Source organism: Zootoca vivipara, chromosome 13 (genome assembly GCF_965207765.1).
Source record: "Zootoca vivipara chromosome 13, rZooViv2.hap1.1, whole genome shotgun sequence".
In the NCBI taxonomy this organism is placed as follows: domain Eukaryota; kingdom Metazoa; phylum Chordata; class Lepidosauria; order Squamata; family Lacertidae; genus Zootoca; species Zootoca vivipara.
In genome coordinates this window covers 29402415-29417704 of record NC_142596.1, presented here as the reverse complement: position 1 = coordinate 29417704, position 15290 = coordinate 29402415, and the positions used below count along the sequence as shown (strand labels likewise).

General features: G+C 46.1%; 1 protein-coding gene across 2 annotated transcripts in view; it reads left to right on the top strand.

Annotated features, from left to right (window-relative positions):
• The window catches only part of PRKCB (protein kinase C beta), a 195706-nt gene that overhangs the window by 143924 nt on the left and 36492 nt on the right, over window positions 1-15290 (top strand). For both annotated transcript variants that reach the window (XM_035130770.3, XM_035130769.3), the window contains exons 13-15: window positions 5506-5644; window positions 13474-13554; window positions 14714-14821. In XM_035130770.3, coding sequence (XP_034986661.1) covers window positions 5506-5644; window positions 13474-13554; window positions 14714-14821 — 328 coding nt within the window. The remainder of the gene's footprint in view (window positions 1-5505; window positions 5645-13473; window positions 13555-14713; window positions 14822-15290) is intronic.

Sequence of the window (15290 nt, the reverse complement as noted above, 5' to 3'; positions counted from 1 at the left end):
GAAAGGGCTCGTACCCAAATTATGTTGTGTTTGAGCAACTCCCAGTTACTACATGTTGCGAATGCCAGCACAGCGTTTGAGTGCTGGAATTTATTAAGGGCAGTGCATGTCAGAGAAACTGCTGGAACCATCATTTCTCTGACCAGAAGGCTGTTCAGGACTGTTATGAAAGAAGGTGAGAGTTTGACAACTCATCTTCAAACGCTGAAATCTCTGTTTCTACAACTACAGCAGAGAGGTAAGCGTTATGATGAAACTGATCAAACATACATTATTCTTTCGAGTTTGCCTGATAGCTGGATGCCCATGATTAACAGCATGGAGAGTATGCGTCCCAGAGATCTGACCCTTGAGTATGTGGTTGGAAGATTGACCGAGGAAGCAGAGAGAAGGTCAGATAGACAGGCTGAACTCCAAGAGAGGAGGAGTTACAGCCGAGGGGGCCAGCAGCAGAATCTGCCAAAGGAGCAAAGTCAAGATTTGGACTTGGCCATGGCAGTGAGGAGGTGCCTAAGATGCAACCAACCAGGGCATCTCCAGCGTCAATGCAGGGCAAGACTTCCAGGAGATGACGTGGAGCAGAGACAGCAATCGACACAGAAACGTAAGCAGAAGGGGAAGAAGAACACGCGTTCTGCTCAGTTTGTTTCTGCATTTTCTCGAGAGGAGAGGAAGATACTTCGAGGAACGTGGTTGCTGGACTCTGGCAGCAGCAGCATAATCTGCAACAATCGGAAGGACTTTAAGACCCTGGGAAAGCCAGTCGACGGAAAAGACTCTATCTATCTTGCTGATGGTCATAAAAGCAAGATTAATGGCCAGGGAACATGTTTCCTGCAGTGTTTGAACACTACTCTGCCAGAGACTCTGTTTGTAAGCAGTTTGGACTATTGTTTACTGTCTGTAAGTTGTTTGATTAAAGCAGGGTATAGTGTTGAGTTCACGCAGGATGGTTGTCTGATAAAGAAAGGAACTCAGGTATGTGGCCATGCAAAGATAGAAAATGGGCTGTATGTAATGCAAGACAAGCCTGTTAAAGCAGCCCAGGTGGTTCAAGAGAATTTGCCAGTTCATAAGGGGTGTATACATGAACTACATAGGAAACTGGGTCATGCAAATTTTCGTGTGCTTTCAGAGATGCAAAAGGTGTGCAAGAACCTAAAAGTAAAAAGCTGTAACTGTTTCTTAGACTGCAATGTATGCAAAATGGCCAAATCTAAGAGGAAGCCTGTGGCTTCTAAAAGTGACAGAGTATCTAAAGAGGTTTTAGAACTTGTCCATTGTGACGTGATAGGCCCCTTTCCACAGAAGACTGAAGGGGGCGCCAGATACGCTTTTCTGGTGATAGATGATAAATCACGTTTTAGTTGGCTGTTTTTGCTAAAACAGAAGTCAGAGTGTTTCCCCACATTCAGAGAATGGGTTGCCCAAGCTGAAAGGCTCTTCAATCGCCCTGTTGTGCAGTTGCAAACAGATAGGGGCGGGGAATTTTTGAATAAACAGTTTGGGGCATGGTTGAGACGTAAGGGGATCACTCATCGTTTAACTAACCCTTATAGTCCTGCAGAAAATGGTCTGTGTGAAAGACGTGGGGCTGTAATACAATCAGTAAAGGACTGCCTGCTAGTGGATGCAGGATTAGGTCACAACCATAGGCTGTGGGGTGAAGCTTTCCTCACAGCGAACTTCCTGATAAATAGAACCTGGTCTAGCTCTATAAAGGATATTCCTTATCGTGTGTTGTTTGGGAAAGAACCAGAGTGGACGATGCTCCATAATTGGGGTTCTTGGGCACATGTAAATATCCCCAAAGCTCAGCGCCAAAAAGGGAGCGCTAGAGCACAGAGACTGCGTTTTGTGGGATATCAGTCCTATGGCAAAGGGTGGCGTTTCAATTTACGTCCAGGACGTGTGGTTTTGTCACGAAGCGCAGACTTTGCTGACCAGGACAGGTGGACCATGATCCACGCGAATCCAGATTGCCTACTGCCCCTGCAAGTAAGAGAGGAGGCTTCTTCTCAGCCATTGGCAACACAGGAGCAGGATGAGGAGGAGGCACAGATTTCCCCAAAAGATGTGGCAATAGATGATACTTCTTCTCCAGAGGTAGAGGAAGAAGAGGCAGAGATAAGTGAGCAGGAAGAAGTAATTTTGCCTAGACGTTCTCAGCGTTCAAACAAGGGTGTACCTCCTCAGCGTTTGACCCTAGGAGTGAGAGCATGTAATATGAATTGTGTAGAGCCACAAAGTTATGATGAAGTCTTAAATTTACCCCCTGGGGAACGTGCTTTGTGGCAACAAGCTATGAAAGAAGAAATGGACTCTTTTAAACGTAACAAAGTGTTTGAGGTCATAGTGCCGCCACCTGGTGGCAGAGTGGTGTCATGCAAGTGGGTCTACAAAAGAAAAACCCTTGCATCGGGGGAGCCACGTTTCAGAGCCAGATTAGTAGCCAGAGGGTTCACTCAGATTAAAGGGGAGAGCTATGACGAAGTGTTTTCTCCCACTTTAAGGAGTGAAACTTTTCGTTTAATGCTTTCCATTGCTGCTGTAAGAAAACTAGCAGTCCACCATTTTGATGTTGATGCTGCATATTTGCATGCAAATTTAGACCATGAAGTGCTAATGAGACAACCCCCAGGTTTTGAAGAGAAGAATGGTGCAGTGTGGCGTTTAAAAAAGGCTGTTTATGGACTCAAACAAAGTGGAAGATGTTGGAACCAATGTTTAAATGAAGCCCTTGTAAAACTAGGTTTTAAAAAGAGTGTGGCTGATCCTTGCCTGTACACCAAGGGGACAGGCGACAAATATCTAATGCTCTTAGTTTTTGTAGATGATTTGCTTGTAGCAGGGAGTTCCACAGATGAAATCCAAAAGCTCACTAGTCAGCTGGAAAAGAGGTTTAAGCTTAAAGCCTTGGGGCCTGTAAGCAATTACTTGGGAGTAGAAGTAAGGCGAGAAGCTGATGGAAGCTTCCTATTGAGCCAGAAAGAGAAAATTAATCATCTGATAGAGCAGTTTGATATGGAAAACTGCAAACCAGTTCAAACTCCCATGATACCAGATTTCACAAAGATAGTGTGTGATGATGAATTTGATCAGCCTGAGTTGTATCACTCAAAAATAGGATCATTGCTGTATTTAAGCCAGTGGTCAAGGCCAGACATTGCATGTGCTACAAATGTTCTGAGCCAACGTGTAGCTAAGCCCAGTACTGTTGATTGGTGTGGTTTGAAAAGGCTTATCCGATATCTAAAGGGGACAGCAAGTGTATGTTTAAAGATATCTAGTACACAAGATGAGAGACTAGAAGTATTTGTTGATGCAGACTGGGGGAGCTGCGTAACTACTAGAAAATCTACAAGTGGAATGGTTGTGATGTTTGCCAATTCCATAATTGGATGGCGTTCGAAGAAACAAGGATTTGTAGCAACTTCATCCTGTGACGCAGAATATGGGAGCCTGTCGCTAGCATGCAATGAAATCGTGTGGTTTATACAGATTCTAAAAGATCTAGATTGTAAAGTAGATTTGCCTATCCAAGTGTATGAAGATAGTCAATCATGCATTGCATTAGCGGGCTCAGAAATAATGAAATCCGCATCAAAACATATTGCCATCCGTTATGCAAACGTTAGAGGTTGTGTACAGAATGGGTTAATCAAATTGGAGTATTGTCAATCACAAGATAATATTGCTGATTTGTTTACCAAGCCTTGCCAGCAACATGTCATAAGGAATTGATGACAAAACTGGGTTTATGTATATAGTATATGTATGTTTTGTTTTCTGTTGGAGTTTTTGCATTTAAAGAAACAGAAGGGGTGTCACGGCTAAAAATTGGCCGCTGTTTCTTTAATGCTGGGGAGCTGGGTCAGCATGAGTCAGCAGCCTGCAGTGACTCATGCAACCTTTCACCTAATTGTATTGTACCTGTATATATGTTAGTGGTGTTTGTTGGTTGGTTGACTGTTTGGTTGGTTGGTTGGAGAAAGCTGGTGGTGTTGATGTCTGTCGTTCTGCAGTTAAAGGCTTTTAAGAATAAAAGCAGAATATACTCTGCAAGGACACTCTTCGTGGAGTCTTTTGTGCCAGGCAAAGCAGGTCAGAAGCTTTGGCATATTTTTTCAAAACACTGACAACTGCATCTTCTTGTTATGAATTTTGGAACTTAGCTATGTGCTGCACAAAGAAGTTCCATCTTCTGTCTGTTCTGAGTTGCCCAGTACTCAATGGATGACTCCTTCATTCGTTTATTTCCTGCCTGATACCATAAGGTGTCAGGGAAGATTACAGCATTGAAAGCAAATTTAAGCCACTTCCAATCAAGGTGGGTCCTAAAAACATACATCCACAGCTTCTAGTCTTTTGAGACATGGAGAAAACTTTTCTCTTTCGGGGGTTTAGCTCAACTCATGCATAATTTCCCCCACTTCCTCCTCTTAGCAATCATTAATCTAAATTAAAAGCCCCAAACACTGAAGTCTTTCCTTTCCTTTCCTTTCATTCTAACCCCCTGATCATTTTAAACATGATTTTAATTTATCAAAAATGTGCTTAGATTGCTTTAAAATGTTTTCTATTACTTTAAATATATTTTTATTTTTTAATTGTTTTACCACTTTGGGGTTTGCCTCCCTGGGCTCCTTTTGGAGGAAGTGCTGAATATAGATTTAATTGATGATAATAATAATATTAATAACAGTTTGGGTTGCCTTTTTCCGAACCAGCTCTACAACATTCTTTTCGATGTGTGCAGCAGCCAGAACTGCGCACAGCATTACAAGTGCGGTTACACCAGGGCATTATGTTTTCAGAGGTTTTATTTTTGGTGCACGCTTTTTGTTCAAAGAAGGGGTGGAACTAGATGACCCTTGGGAGCCCCTCCTAGCCCTTCGATTCTACGTGCTTTGCAAAGCTCATAGATGTGCAGCTTTCAAAGGGTAGCTGGGTGTGTTTTGTTTGCTCAGCAAATTGCCCTTCTTGAAAAGATAGCTCATGAACTGAAAAGTATCCAAAGGGCAGAGCTCGGATGACCATGTATAAAAAAATAAATGGCATGCTTTTACTTCTTATACAAATATTAAGGCACCTGGTCACTCAGTGCCTCCAGTATATCCAAATGTCTGGCTCATTGAAGCCTATCTAGAACCTTTATTTCTCCACTCACTGTATAAATCTTTTATTATTTGTAAAGGGGATCTTTGTATGAGTTAATACTTTATTATTCTTTGGGAACCACGCTGTATCTTTGCACATTTGTCCTTCCAGGTTGTGGCATTTTATGGTTTACTTTTTGGAGTCTCCGTTTCCTTTTGCCATGCTTGCACTTTTGCTGTTGTTAACAAACAAACAAACAAATAGCTCGTTCAGCTCGAGGGGGTTGGTACTCTCATTGCTGGGGGTCGCCTTCTCTGCTCTGTCCCACCTTAAACTACAGTACCTGCTAGCCTTCTCTAGCTTCCATTAGGCTTTCATAACCACGGTCTGTTTTCAATGCTGCAGCGACCTGAAACTTGACAATGTGATGCTGGATTCTGAGGGGCATATCAAGATTGCTGATTTTGGCATGTGCAAAGAGAATATCTGGGATGGCGTCACCACCAAGACCTTCTGTGGAACTCCAGACTACATTGCGCCTGAGGTGAGTAACACAGAGAGAGAGAGAGACCCAGGTCCCCTTGCTTACATCCATATAACTTGTTTTAAATTTTAAGGGTGCACACACATAGCGGAGATACATTCCACCGAAAGCCAATCCTCCACCTTTCAAAAATATTCCCTGAGAAAAATACACTTAGCATACAGAACAACCCCCAAAGCCATCTTGGAGAAACCTTTCCCAGTACTGTAGTTTCTTTTACCCTTCAAATCTGACCAAAAGAGCACATTTTGTGTATGAATAGGGGAGGTCTGTGACGATGGTTTCAGAACTTGGGGTATTTATAATTTCAAAAAGAATGATCCAGACCAGCCAAGGTGGGGCAATGGCATGGCATACCCTGGGGGCAGGGGGGCAGATGCCCCCTCCTCAAGTAAAATACAGTGGTGCCTCGACTTATGAATTTAATCCGTTCCGAAGGCACCTTCATAAGTCAAAAAATTCATGTCGAAAAACGCCATTGGAAACGTGATTTCCCATAGGAATGCATTGGAAACGGAAAAATTCCTAAGTCGAAAAATCCCTATCTAAAACCGCTGCGGGTTTTTTCGGATGTTGAGACATTCGTAAGCGCACGGCCATTACCTCCATTCGTAACTCGAAAAATTCGGTTGTCGAGTTGTTCGTAAGTCGAGGTACCACTGTAATAGAAATATTTAACTTATCAGTCAAGTCGGTTCTGCTCCCCCCCCCCAACAAAAGTCCTGCCCCTCCCCACAAGAATCCTGGCTATGCCCACGGGCAAGCATTATCAGGTATCTTGACAAACAGGAGACAACAAATTTCTGTTGTAGACTGCCTCTTTCTGTGATGCTTTTGGATGTTCTTTGGCTAAGGGGTTGGGCAATTTCTAAAGTCTTTAAAAGGTGCTACACACTATTGTTCGGGGTCCTCTTTGCTGAGGATACAGGAGACTCGGTTGCAACATGAATATAAAGATCTTCCTTGCTTTCCTTCTACTAGTTCCTGCTCCATCCATTCTTCTCTGAATGATCATGGACTTAGGGTACTCAGAGTCCCTTGGGGAGTTGGGCTGCAGAAGCCAACCCCAATTTTTTCTACTACAATCTCAGTGGGTCTACTCTTGAGTATGACATGTGTTGGATATTACCCTTAGTATAAATAATATGATTCCGTAACTTTCAGTTTGTTAATATATAGTTTCGGCAAATGCTGTTTGCTTTAAAGGCTTGGGCTTGAAGAAATCTTAATCAATGCATCCGTTAAATTTCCATAAGTGCTCTGAAGGAAAGGAGCAGGCTTGCTTTATTTTTAGCACCTTAACAAGCCGTTACCAAGGGAATAAAGACAATTGATCCTCTGCAACAATTTAGTGGATGCTTAAATTGTCAGAAGTTACAGCCCATGGTCTCCTTATCAAAGCATGTGTGCTTGATGAACAGCAAAGTTCTTTTTTAAATGAGTTAGAAGCGCCAAGATTTTCGCTGCAGAATCACAAGTTGCTCTGTGTAACTGGGGCTTTGGCTCAGGGGCAGAGCACATGCTTTGCATGCAGGTCACAGGTGTCTCCAGGTAGTGCTGGGAAAAGACTCCCCCCTGAAATCCTAGAGAGCCACTGCCAGTCAGTGTAGACAACACTGATCTGGATGGACTGTTGGCCTGACTCTGGCCTGCAGTGTATTGTCTACACAGGCTGGCAGCTCTCCAGCAATTCAGGCAGGGAATCTTTCCCAGCCCCACCTGAAGATGCTAGAGATTTGTCAAGGGGCTGACAGAATGATCAAGTCATTCACAGGTCAGAGAGGGAGACGCAAGGCTAACATGCGGTTCAGTTTCTTTATTAAGGAAAGGGGAAAAATACAAGAAGTCTCATAAGGCTAACACCGCCCCCGCCCCCCCGCCCCCGAAGAAGTTGCTCGAATTGGTGTGCAGCCTCTCCTTCTCTCTCTACCCCTCGTGAGTCAGGGCTCCTCTCTTGTAATCTTCTGCTACAGCAAACCCCAGGAGCCTCTCTCTGTGCCTGTCTGGCCCGTTGCTCGGCAACATGTAACATCCTTTGCGTTTTGGGAGTCAATGGGGCCAGAGAGCCTTCAGCAGAGATGCTGTTCTACTGGTGCTATGGGAAAGATGCAGGGTCTAGCTCCCCTCTATCATCTCTGTTGGAGCCTGCAGCCAAACCTCACCACCCTGCCTTGTGTTGAGTCACCTGCTTGTTTCTGTCTCCCCCTGATCCCTCATGCTTCCTGCTTCTAGTACCTCCCAGCCTGTCCCCTCCTCTGAGGTGTGGCCAGTATCCCACCACCAGGATCTGGGATCTAAGTCTTCTTCTGTGCCCTCTCTGGGGGGGGGGGTGTCTTGGCAGGCAGCTCCCAGCACTCTTCCTCATCCAGCCAGTCCCTGACAAGATTGAACCTGGGACCTTCTACATGCAGAGCAGGTGCCCCATCCCCTGAGCTATGGAAGATAGCTGTGATTCCTGCACTGTAGGCGGTTGGACCAGATGGCCCTTTGGGTTGCTTCCAATTCTACAGTTCTGTGATGGGAAGACAAAGGAAGCTCCCCAATGCTGCTCTGTACCGGATCTCTCCTATTCGTCATTGGGTCTCTGTTTTAGGAAGCTGCCTCATACCCAGTCAGACCATGAGCCCAGCTTGCTCAGTAGAGCTGTAACCAGCTCTTCATGGTTTCAGACCAGGGACTTTCCCTGCCGTACCTGGAGATGTTTGAACCTGGGGCCTTCTACATGAGAGCCCAAAGTCCGCCCCTGATGAATTTGTGGAACTAAAGTGGCAGGGCCCAAAAAGATTTGGGAGCCCTGGCTCTAAAGATATGGAGTGCTGTGCTCCTGCGGAATGCTATATTGATATCCATGGCTGGTAGCATATCAGGACATCGCTCCTCTCTTTCTGTCTCTTTGAGGAGTGCCTGTGAATGCTAAACCACTTTGTGTGTTCCTCCTTCCCAGGGAGACGTTTAATTACTAGGCTAACGTGCGCTATTTTCCCCCTTGTTCTGCCAAGATTAATATGGGAGCCTGGCCAGCATGTGGCTGGATCTCTGCACATGATTAATGTGCTTTCAGAGTAGAACAAACCATCATTCCCCACCCCCACCCCACCCTTGGTCGGCAACTGGGCATCATCTCCAAAGTGCTTGTTTTTCTGGCTTTTAATTCATTGTTTTTACTTTGGAACGAACAGAGAACAAAACCACAGACTGCAGTGTTTGTGAAAGTAGATGCAAAATTGGTATATCCCGGTAAGCCACCTGGAGCAATGTGCAAAAGGGACCTAGGAATATTTAAAGGAACTAACTAAATTACAAACTTTGGCCTAGCTTCTGGAGTAATGCCATACTTGATGGGCGCGGACTCAGATCTCCCAAACCTTTGCAGTCAAACATCAGGTTCAAAAAGACTCTTAGCTGTGATTCCTGCCTTGCAAGAGGTTGGGCTAGAGCAGGCACCCCCAAACTTCGGCCCTCCAGATGTTTTGGACTACAATTCACATCATCCCTGACCACTGGTCCTGTTAGCTAGGGATCATGGGAGTTGTAGGCCAAAACATCTGGAGGGCCGCAGTTTGGGAATGCCTGGGCTAGAGGATCCTCTTTGTTCCTTACAACTATACAATTTTGCGACTCATTGATCTCATGTTAGTCCTATTCAGAGGAGGCCCACTGAAAACAGTGCAGAGGAGTAACTTGGAGCCATCCATTTCAAGGGGTCTGCTCTTGAGGAGAACATGGTTGGTGACAACCCTGGGGACCTGAAAGGTTGTAAAATAAGGGGATATCTGCCAACATTGGTTCAACACTGTAAATGTGTTTGGGATGAGAGGGTTTGCGGTGGTGGGCAAGTGGGCGACTACTCCAAACCCTGCCGTAGATTGGAGGTGTGGGGACTAGAGACAGAGGCAATTATCATGGCGTCACGAAGAGTCGGGGTCACAAAGAGTCAGACACGACCAAACGACTAAACAACAACAATCAAAGGTTTTCCAAACTGCACATCCTTCAGTTCTCTTCATTCATTTCAGTGGGGGATAATTGTTCTGATCCACACAAAGGAGTGGCCCATTGTTCCTCCAACATCACAGATGTGCTCCCGAGATGAAGGCGGCCAGGAATAACACTTTGCAGCAAATGAACAGGTTTTGCACTTCCAAGCATGAGTGCATCTCATGCTTCTCCTTCCCTTGATCTCATTGATTCTGGGGATTTTTCCTTGGTGCCAAAATGACTATATTGAGTGCTAATGACAGCCAGGAGTGCAGCAAGCTCCATAAACTTTTATCTGGGCTGTTTGGAGGGATTAAAGCTTCACACCCCACTGGTGTACAAACAGTCCTCCATTGCCTACAAGGGCTTCTAATGCATTTTTCTCTGGAGTGGGCAGATCTGCACCTTGTTTCCCCCCAAGGCTAGAAAAGAGGCAGAATCAATTCCAAGAGAGGAAATGCAGAGGTGATGATGCTTCACACCTACCCCTCTCCATCCTTGCTTGGTCTTTCCATGTGGCCTGGACAATGGAGTTCCCTCAGTCCAATGTAAGCTGGGTGGATTCTATGAAGCTCCAACTTAGTACAGCTGCTTCACTACAACAGCTGGAACAGGAGGCATGAATGTATGGGGACCACACTGCTGTTCCGCTGGTCATGGACATAGCCAGGGGGGCAACTGCCCCCCAAATCAATAAAAATCAATAAAATACGTAGCAAACTGAGGTTCTGCCCCCACCCTAAAAAAGGCCTCCCCCTCCTAAAAAAAGGTATGCCCCCCAACAAAAATCCTGGCTACGCCCATGTTGCTAGTCCAACAGAAAAACTTTTTGGATTTGCAGCTGGCTAGTCGAGAGGTTGTATTGTGCCCTCTGAGATCAGAGTCCAATGTCAAGCAGCTCTGCTGCCTTCGGAGTAGAGAAGCTGGTGAATCCCAATGGGAAGAGGAGCAGAGATTGCTGATGTTCACTTATTCATCCCATGTTCAGAATGAAAATCAATCTGGTGAATACAATCAGTATTTGCTGCTGTCGTTTACAGTCCGCAAATGATACATAATTGGTTATTCCCCAACCTATTTATATTGTGTTTCCTTTGCACTGAAATGAATGGTGTTGGAGGATGCAATTAATTACAGAATTATGTAGAATTGCCCCATTGGTTGGTTGGCATCCATCTGTCTTGGGAGACAATGGAGGAGTGCACCTTTGGGGGTGAGGTCAAGCTGTTGGAAGGTTGCAGAGCCTGCTGTGGCCATAGAGACTGATGCGGGAGAGACATGTTTTGTTGCAGCTGGGGCAGATGAAGGTGCCCAGTTTTGTGGCTGCAGATGCACCATGGCTTCCTTCTCTCTGCACTCCTCCCAACAGTCATTTCTCCTCTGGTCACTGCTATGGATACACAACTTGACTGCCTGTCTCCAGGGACTGCAGTCGTCTGCAAGGGATCCTCACATGGCAGGGTTGATGTGGCCAGCTTTCATGTCATATTTGCAGACATCCTTGTGGTGCAGAGTTGGTCTGCCAATGGGCCTGTTGCTTGAAGCCAGTTCTCCGTAAAGCACATCCTTGGGGATCTTGCCATCTTCCATTCTGTAGACATGACCAAGATGTTGCTGAGACAGGAGTGCGAACATGCTGGGAATGTGGGCTTGGGAGAGCACATCTTTGTTTGGACTTCTGTCCTGCTATGCGTTACCCAAAATCCTTCTGATGCACTGTATGTGGAAGGCATTGAGGTGTCCCTCCTGACAGTTGTAAGTTGCCCATGACTCATTTCTATAAAGCAGTGTGCTCGGCACACAGGTCTGGTGAGCCATTGCCATAGTTGCTTTGCCAATACACTTGTCCAGCTCAGCATCGGTGGAGGGAATGCTGGTATTGCACCACAGGGAGATGAATAAGGTTATTTTTATCAGAAGCCGGACTGCAGCAGAACAGAAACAAAGCAGCATGCAATGAACAGAGGACAGAACGGAAACCAGTGCCTTCTCCCAGCCTTTCTTCTGAGCTTCATTGAGGCCTCCCCCCGCCAACACCTGCAGGGTTCAAGTCCCCACTCAGCCGTGACCTTGGGCCAGTCAGTATCTCTCAGCTTGACCTACCTTGCAGGGTTGTTGTGAGGGGAAGCAGATGACCACGTACACCACCTTGAGCTCCTTGAAGGAGATGGGAGGTAAATGTAATAAATAAAGAATGGAAAATAAAGGTTTGAGATGTCCCAAGCAGTTGACCTGAGTCTCTGCTACAAATCACCCATAGAACTGCAGGGCAGAAAAAGAGAGTTATGTAAGTGGAGAAGAAATCACAAATAAGCAGCAAGAAATCAGACAAAGTTTTGCCAGGAGAACATATTAAGGGCCAACACAGAATGCCCCAAAGCACGCAAAGGGAGGAGGAAGAGCCTACATTTTGAAGGACTCTGCCTTCCCCCATTTGTTTGCCTCGTTTAAGCGTATGGGGTTTGACAAGCCCGAGGCACTGCCATCTGTTACTTAATGCAAAACCGTTTCGTCATTTATTCATCCTAATTACAGATTTCTATTCCGAAAAAATTCATATATTCAAACATAAATGCAAATCGCACGGTAATTGCTGAAAAATATACACAGCCTCGATCGTCTTCATCACCAAGAGAAGCTTCTCCCAGGCCATTCATCGTGGCCCAAAAGCTCTGATCTGGGCACAATAGTTTGACAGCTGCATGGAGTACCCCAGTTCTCTCTCGAAAAGAGGCAATATTTCTCCCAGTGGGAATTTCCTTGCACAATGGCAAGGAAATGGGGATCCTCCGTGGGCACTTGAAGTGACCTCCCCAAACTCAACCATTTTCCCATTCTGGTCAAATGAATTAAAACAGTGGATTTTCACATTCGCCCACCTCCTGTTCCTACCTCCACCCTTTCAAAATCACATTGTGATGCATTAGCATTTCCTACATGAACACCCATTTTGCAATTTATGTGGCAGGCAGCACCATGCCACAGACACATTGCCATAGAAGAGAGAGAGAGATGAAATTAAACAGAAAATAGAAACGCCTGCCATATTGCATGATCCCAGATCACCTGCTTATTGAGCATTTGTTCTGATTTGCTTGCAGGGAGGTTAGACGATTTTGCATCAAAGCCAGTGTACTCATCCCACACTTTCCAGTGCATTTCACTGTCACTTTTCTGGTTGGAAAAAAGTCCACTCTTTGGGGAAAGTAGGTTTGTTGCACAAGACCTCCCAATCAACAATTCTTGCAAAACCTGGATTTGCTAATATGTGGTTGAATCACACTGAGAAGTAGTGGCTGTCTGCAAGCACTCAGTTTTGTGGGCAGGTGGGCAAATGACAGGGCTGGCCATGACGCAGGCTGACGCAGTGACTACAGGCAGTGGAAGCCCCAAAGGTGGTGCCCCCATGGGTGACCCACCCACCCCAGCTCCACCACCGGCAGAGAAGCAGCACCGATTTCTAGTGAGAGCTCGCCAAAATCTCACAAGATCTTATGGAGCATGATGGATCTCATGAGATTTCATGGGATGTTGCCAGAAATTGGCACTGATGCTGATGGCAAAGGCAGTGTGGTGGGCTGTGTGGCTGCAGTGGCGATGGATGTGAATTGCTTGTTGGTCTTTCACAAGAAAGGAGGCTGGAGGTCTTTCTTGTTAAGTGCCTAATCCTATTGTTTGTATGCAGTCCCTGGGAAGTCAGCAGGAAATCTGCTTGTTGTCGCTGCAACATGGAATTCCAGTTGGAATAATTTTTGCCTTGTGACAGACAGTGGGCCAAAAACCGTGTGTGTGTGTGTGTGTGTGTGTGTGTGTAATCCTGTGGCTCTGATGTTGTTATCAATGTCTTGCAGATAATCGCTTACCAGCCCTATGGGAAATCAGTGGACTGGTGGGCTTTTGGTGTCCTCCTCTATGAAATGCTGGCTGGGCAGGTAAGGAAATTGGACTGGGGTTTTTTTGGGGGGGGGCAGGTTGTGGGGTTTTCAGTGAGGCCCAAGGGATTGAGCACAACCCAGATTTGGGAATGGCCTGTTTGGTTGAGCTTGTGGAAGGGTGTGTGTGTGTGTGTGTGTGTGTGTGTGTGTGTGTGTGTGTGTAAAGCAAAGACTAACAGCCTTCCAAGCTGGGGGTTGAGGGCTGGTGGTGGTCAGTGTCTTGTCCCAGCCAAACCCCCAACCTCTCTCCAAATCTGGATGGGATCAAAGCCGTTCACAGCATCATGATACATGGGAGTTGTGTGCTGGTTGCCTGGCTTCTGGACAGAAAGCCAGCAGCATCGTTGGGTGAGCACTTAGGACTGCCATTAGGAGCTTTGCAAACTATGCGGCCACCTGTAGACTTGAATTCTGAAAGCGAAAGGGGGGAAAGAGATGAAGGAGAAATTAAAAAGAAAGGTTAAGGCGGATCAGGGTGCATCAGTTGGAGAAAGTCTGGGCAAAACAGAAGGGGGAAGCATGTACATGCCACCTGGTCTGCTTACTACATTCTACTTCGCCGGTTATGTCACCTGCCCTTCTTTCACCAATTTGGTGAGCTCCAGATGTTTTGAACTACAACTCCCATCACTGGCTGGGGCTGATGGGAGCTGCCATCCAAAATATTTGGAAGGCATCAGGTTAGCAAAGTCGGTTCTACAGCTCCCTATCTCCATTATACCCAGGTGGCGCTGTGGTTAAACCACTGAGCCTAGGGCTTGCTGATCAGAAGGTCGGCGGTTCGAATCCCTGTGACGGGGTGAGCTCCCGTTGCTTGGTCCCAGCTCCTGCCAACCTAGCAGTTCGAAAGCACGTCAAAATGCAAGTAGATAAATAGGAACCGCTACAGCGGGAAGGTAAACGGCATTTCCATGTGCTGCTCTGGTTTGCCAGAAGCGGCTTTGTCATGCTGGCCACATGACCTGGAAGCTATACGCCGGCTCCCTCGGCCAATAATGCGAGATGAGCGTGCAACCCCAGAGTCGGTCACGACTGGACCTAATGGTCAGGGGTCCCTTTACCTTTACCTTTATCTCCATTATACAGAAAGGGATTGCAGCGCACCAGAACTGAGTAGCCCTAAAACTTTTCCTCCTTCTGCTCCCCAATGTTGTAGGCACCATTTGAAGGTGAAGATGAAGACGAACTCTTCCAGTCCATCATGGAGCACAATGTAGCCTATCCAAAATCTATGTCCAAGGAAGCAGTGGCCATCTGCAAAGGGGTAAGAGCTGGTCTGGGTGTGTTGAATGCACAAAGAGGCGGGTTTACCTCTGAGTAATAATACCAGTTGCTGGGAAGCACAGAAGGAGAGAGTGCTGCTGTTGCACTTAAGTCATTTTTGAGGACTTCTTACTGAAGCATCTGGTTGGTCACTGTGAGAACAGGCTGCTGGGCTAGATGGGTCTGATCCTTTGGCCTAATCCAGAAGGGCTTTGCTTGTGTTCTTCATACAAGTTAGCGACTTGGCTTTGGATGTCTGCCATTATCTAATTTACAGGGTCAGAAAGATTCTGGGCTTTAGAGAGGTTGTCCTAATTTGCCTGCAGTTTCCCTTTCAGGCTACTGGAATTGCTGCAGTGTGCATGTTCATCTGAGGTCTGGAACAGAAACCACACAAGGGAAAGCCAGCAATATTTCCAGTATTAGGCGTGGCTCCTCCATTGCAGGGGATTGGGCTAGATAATCATTTC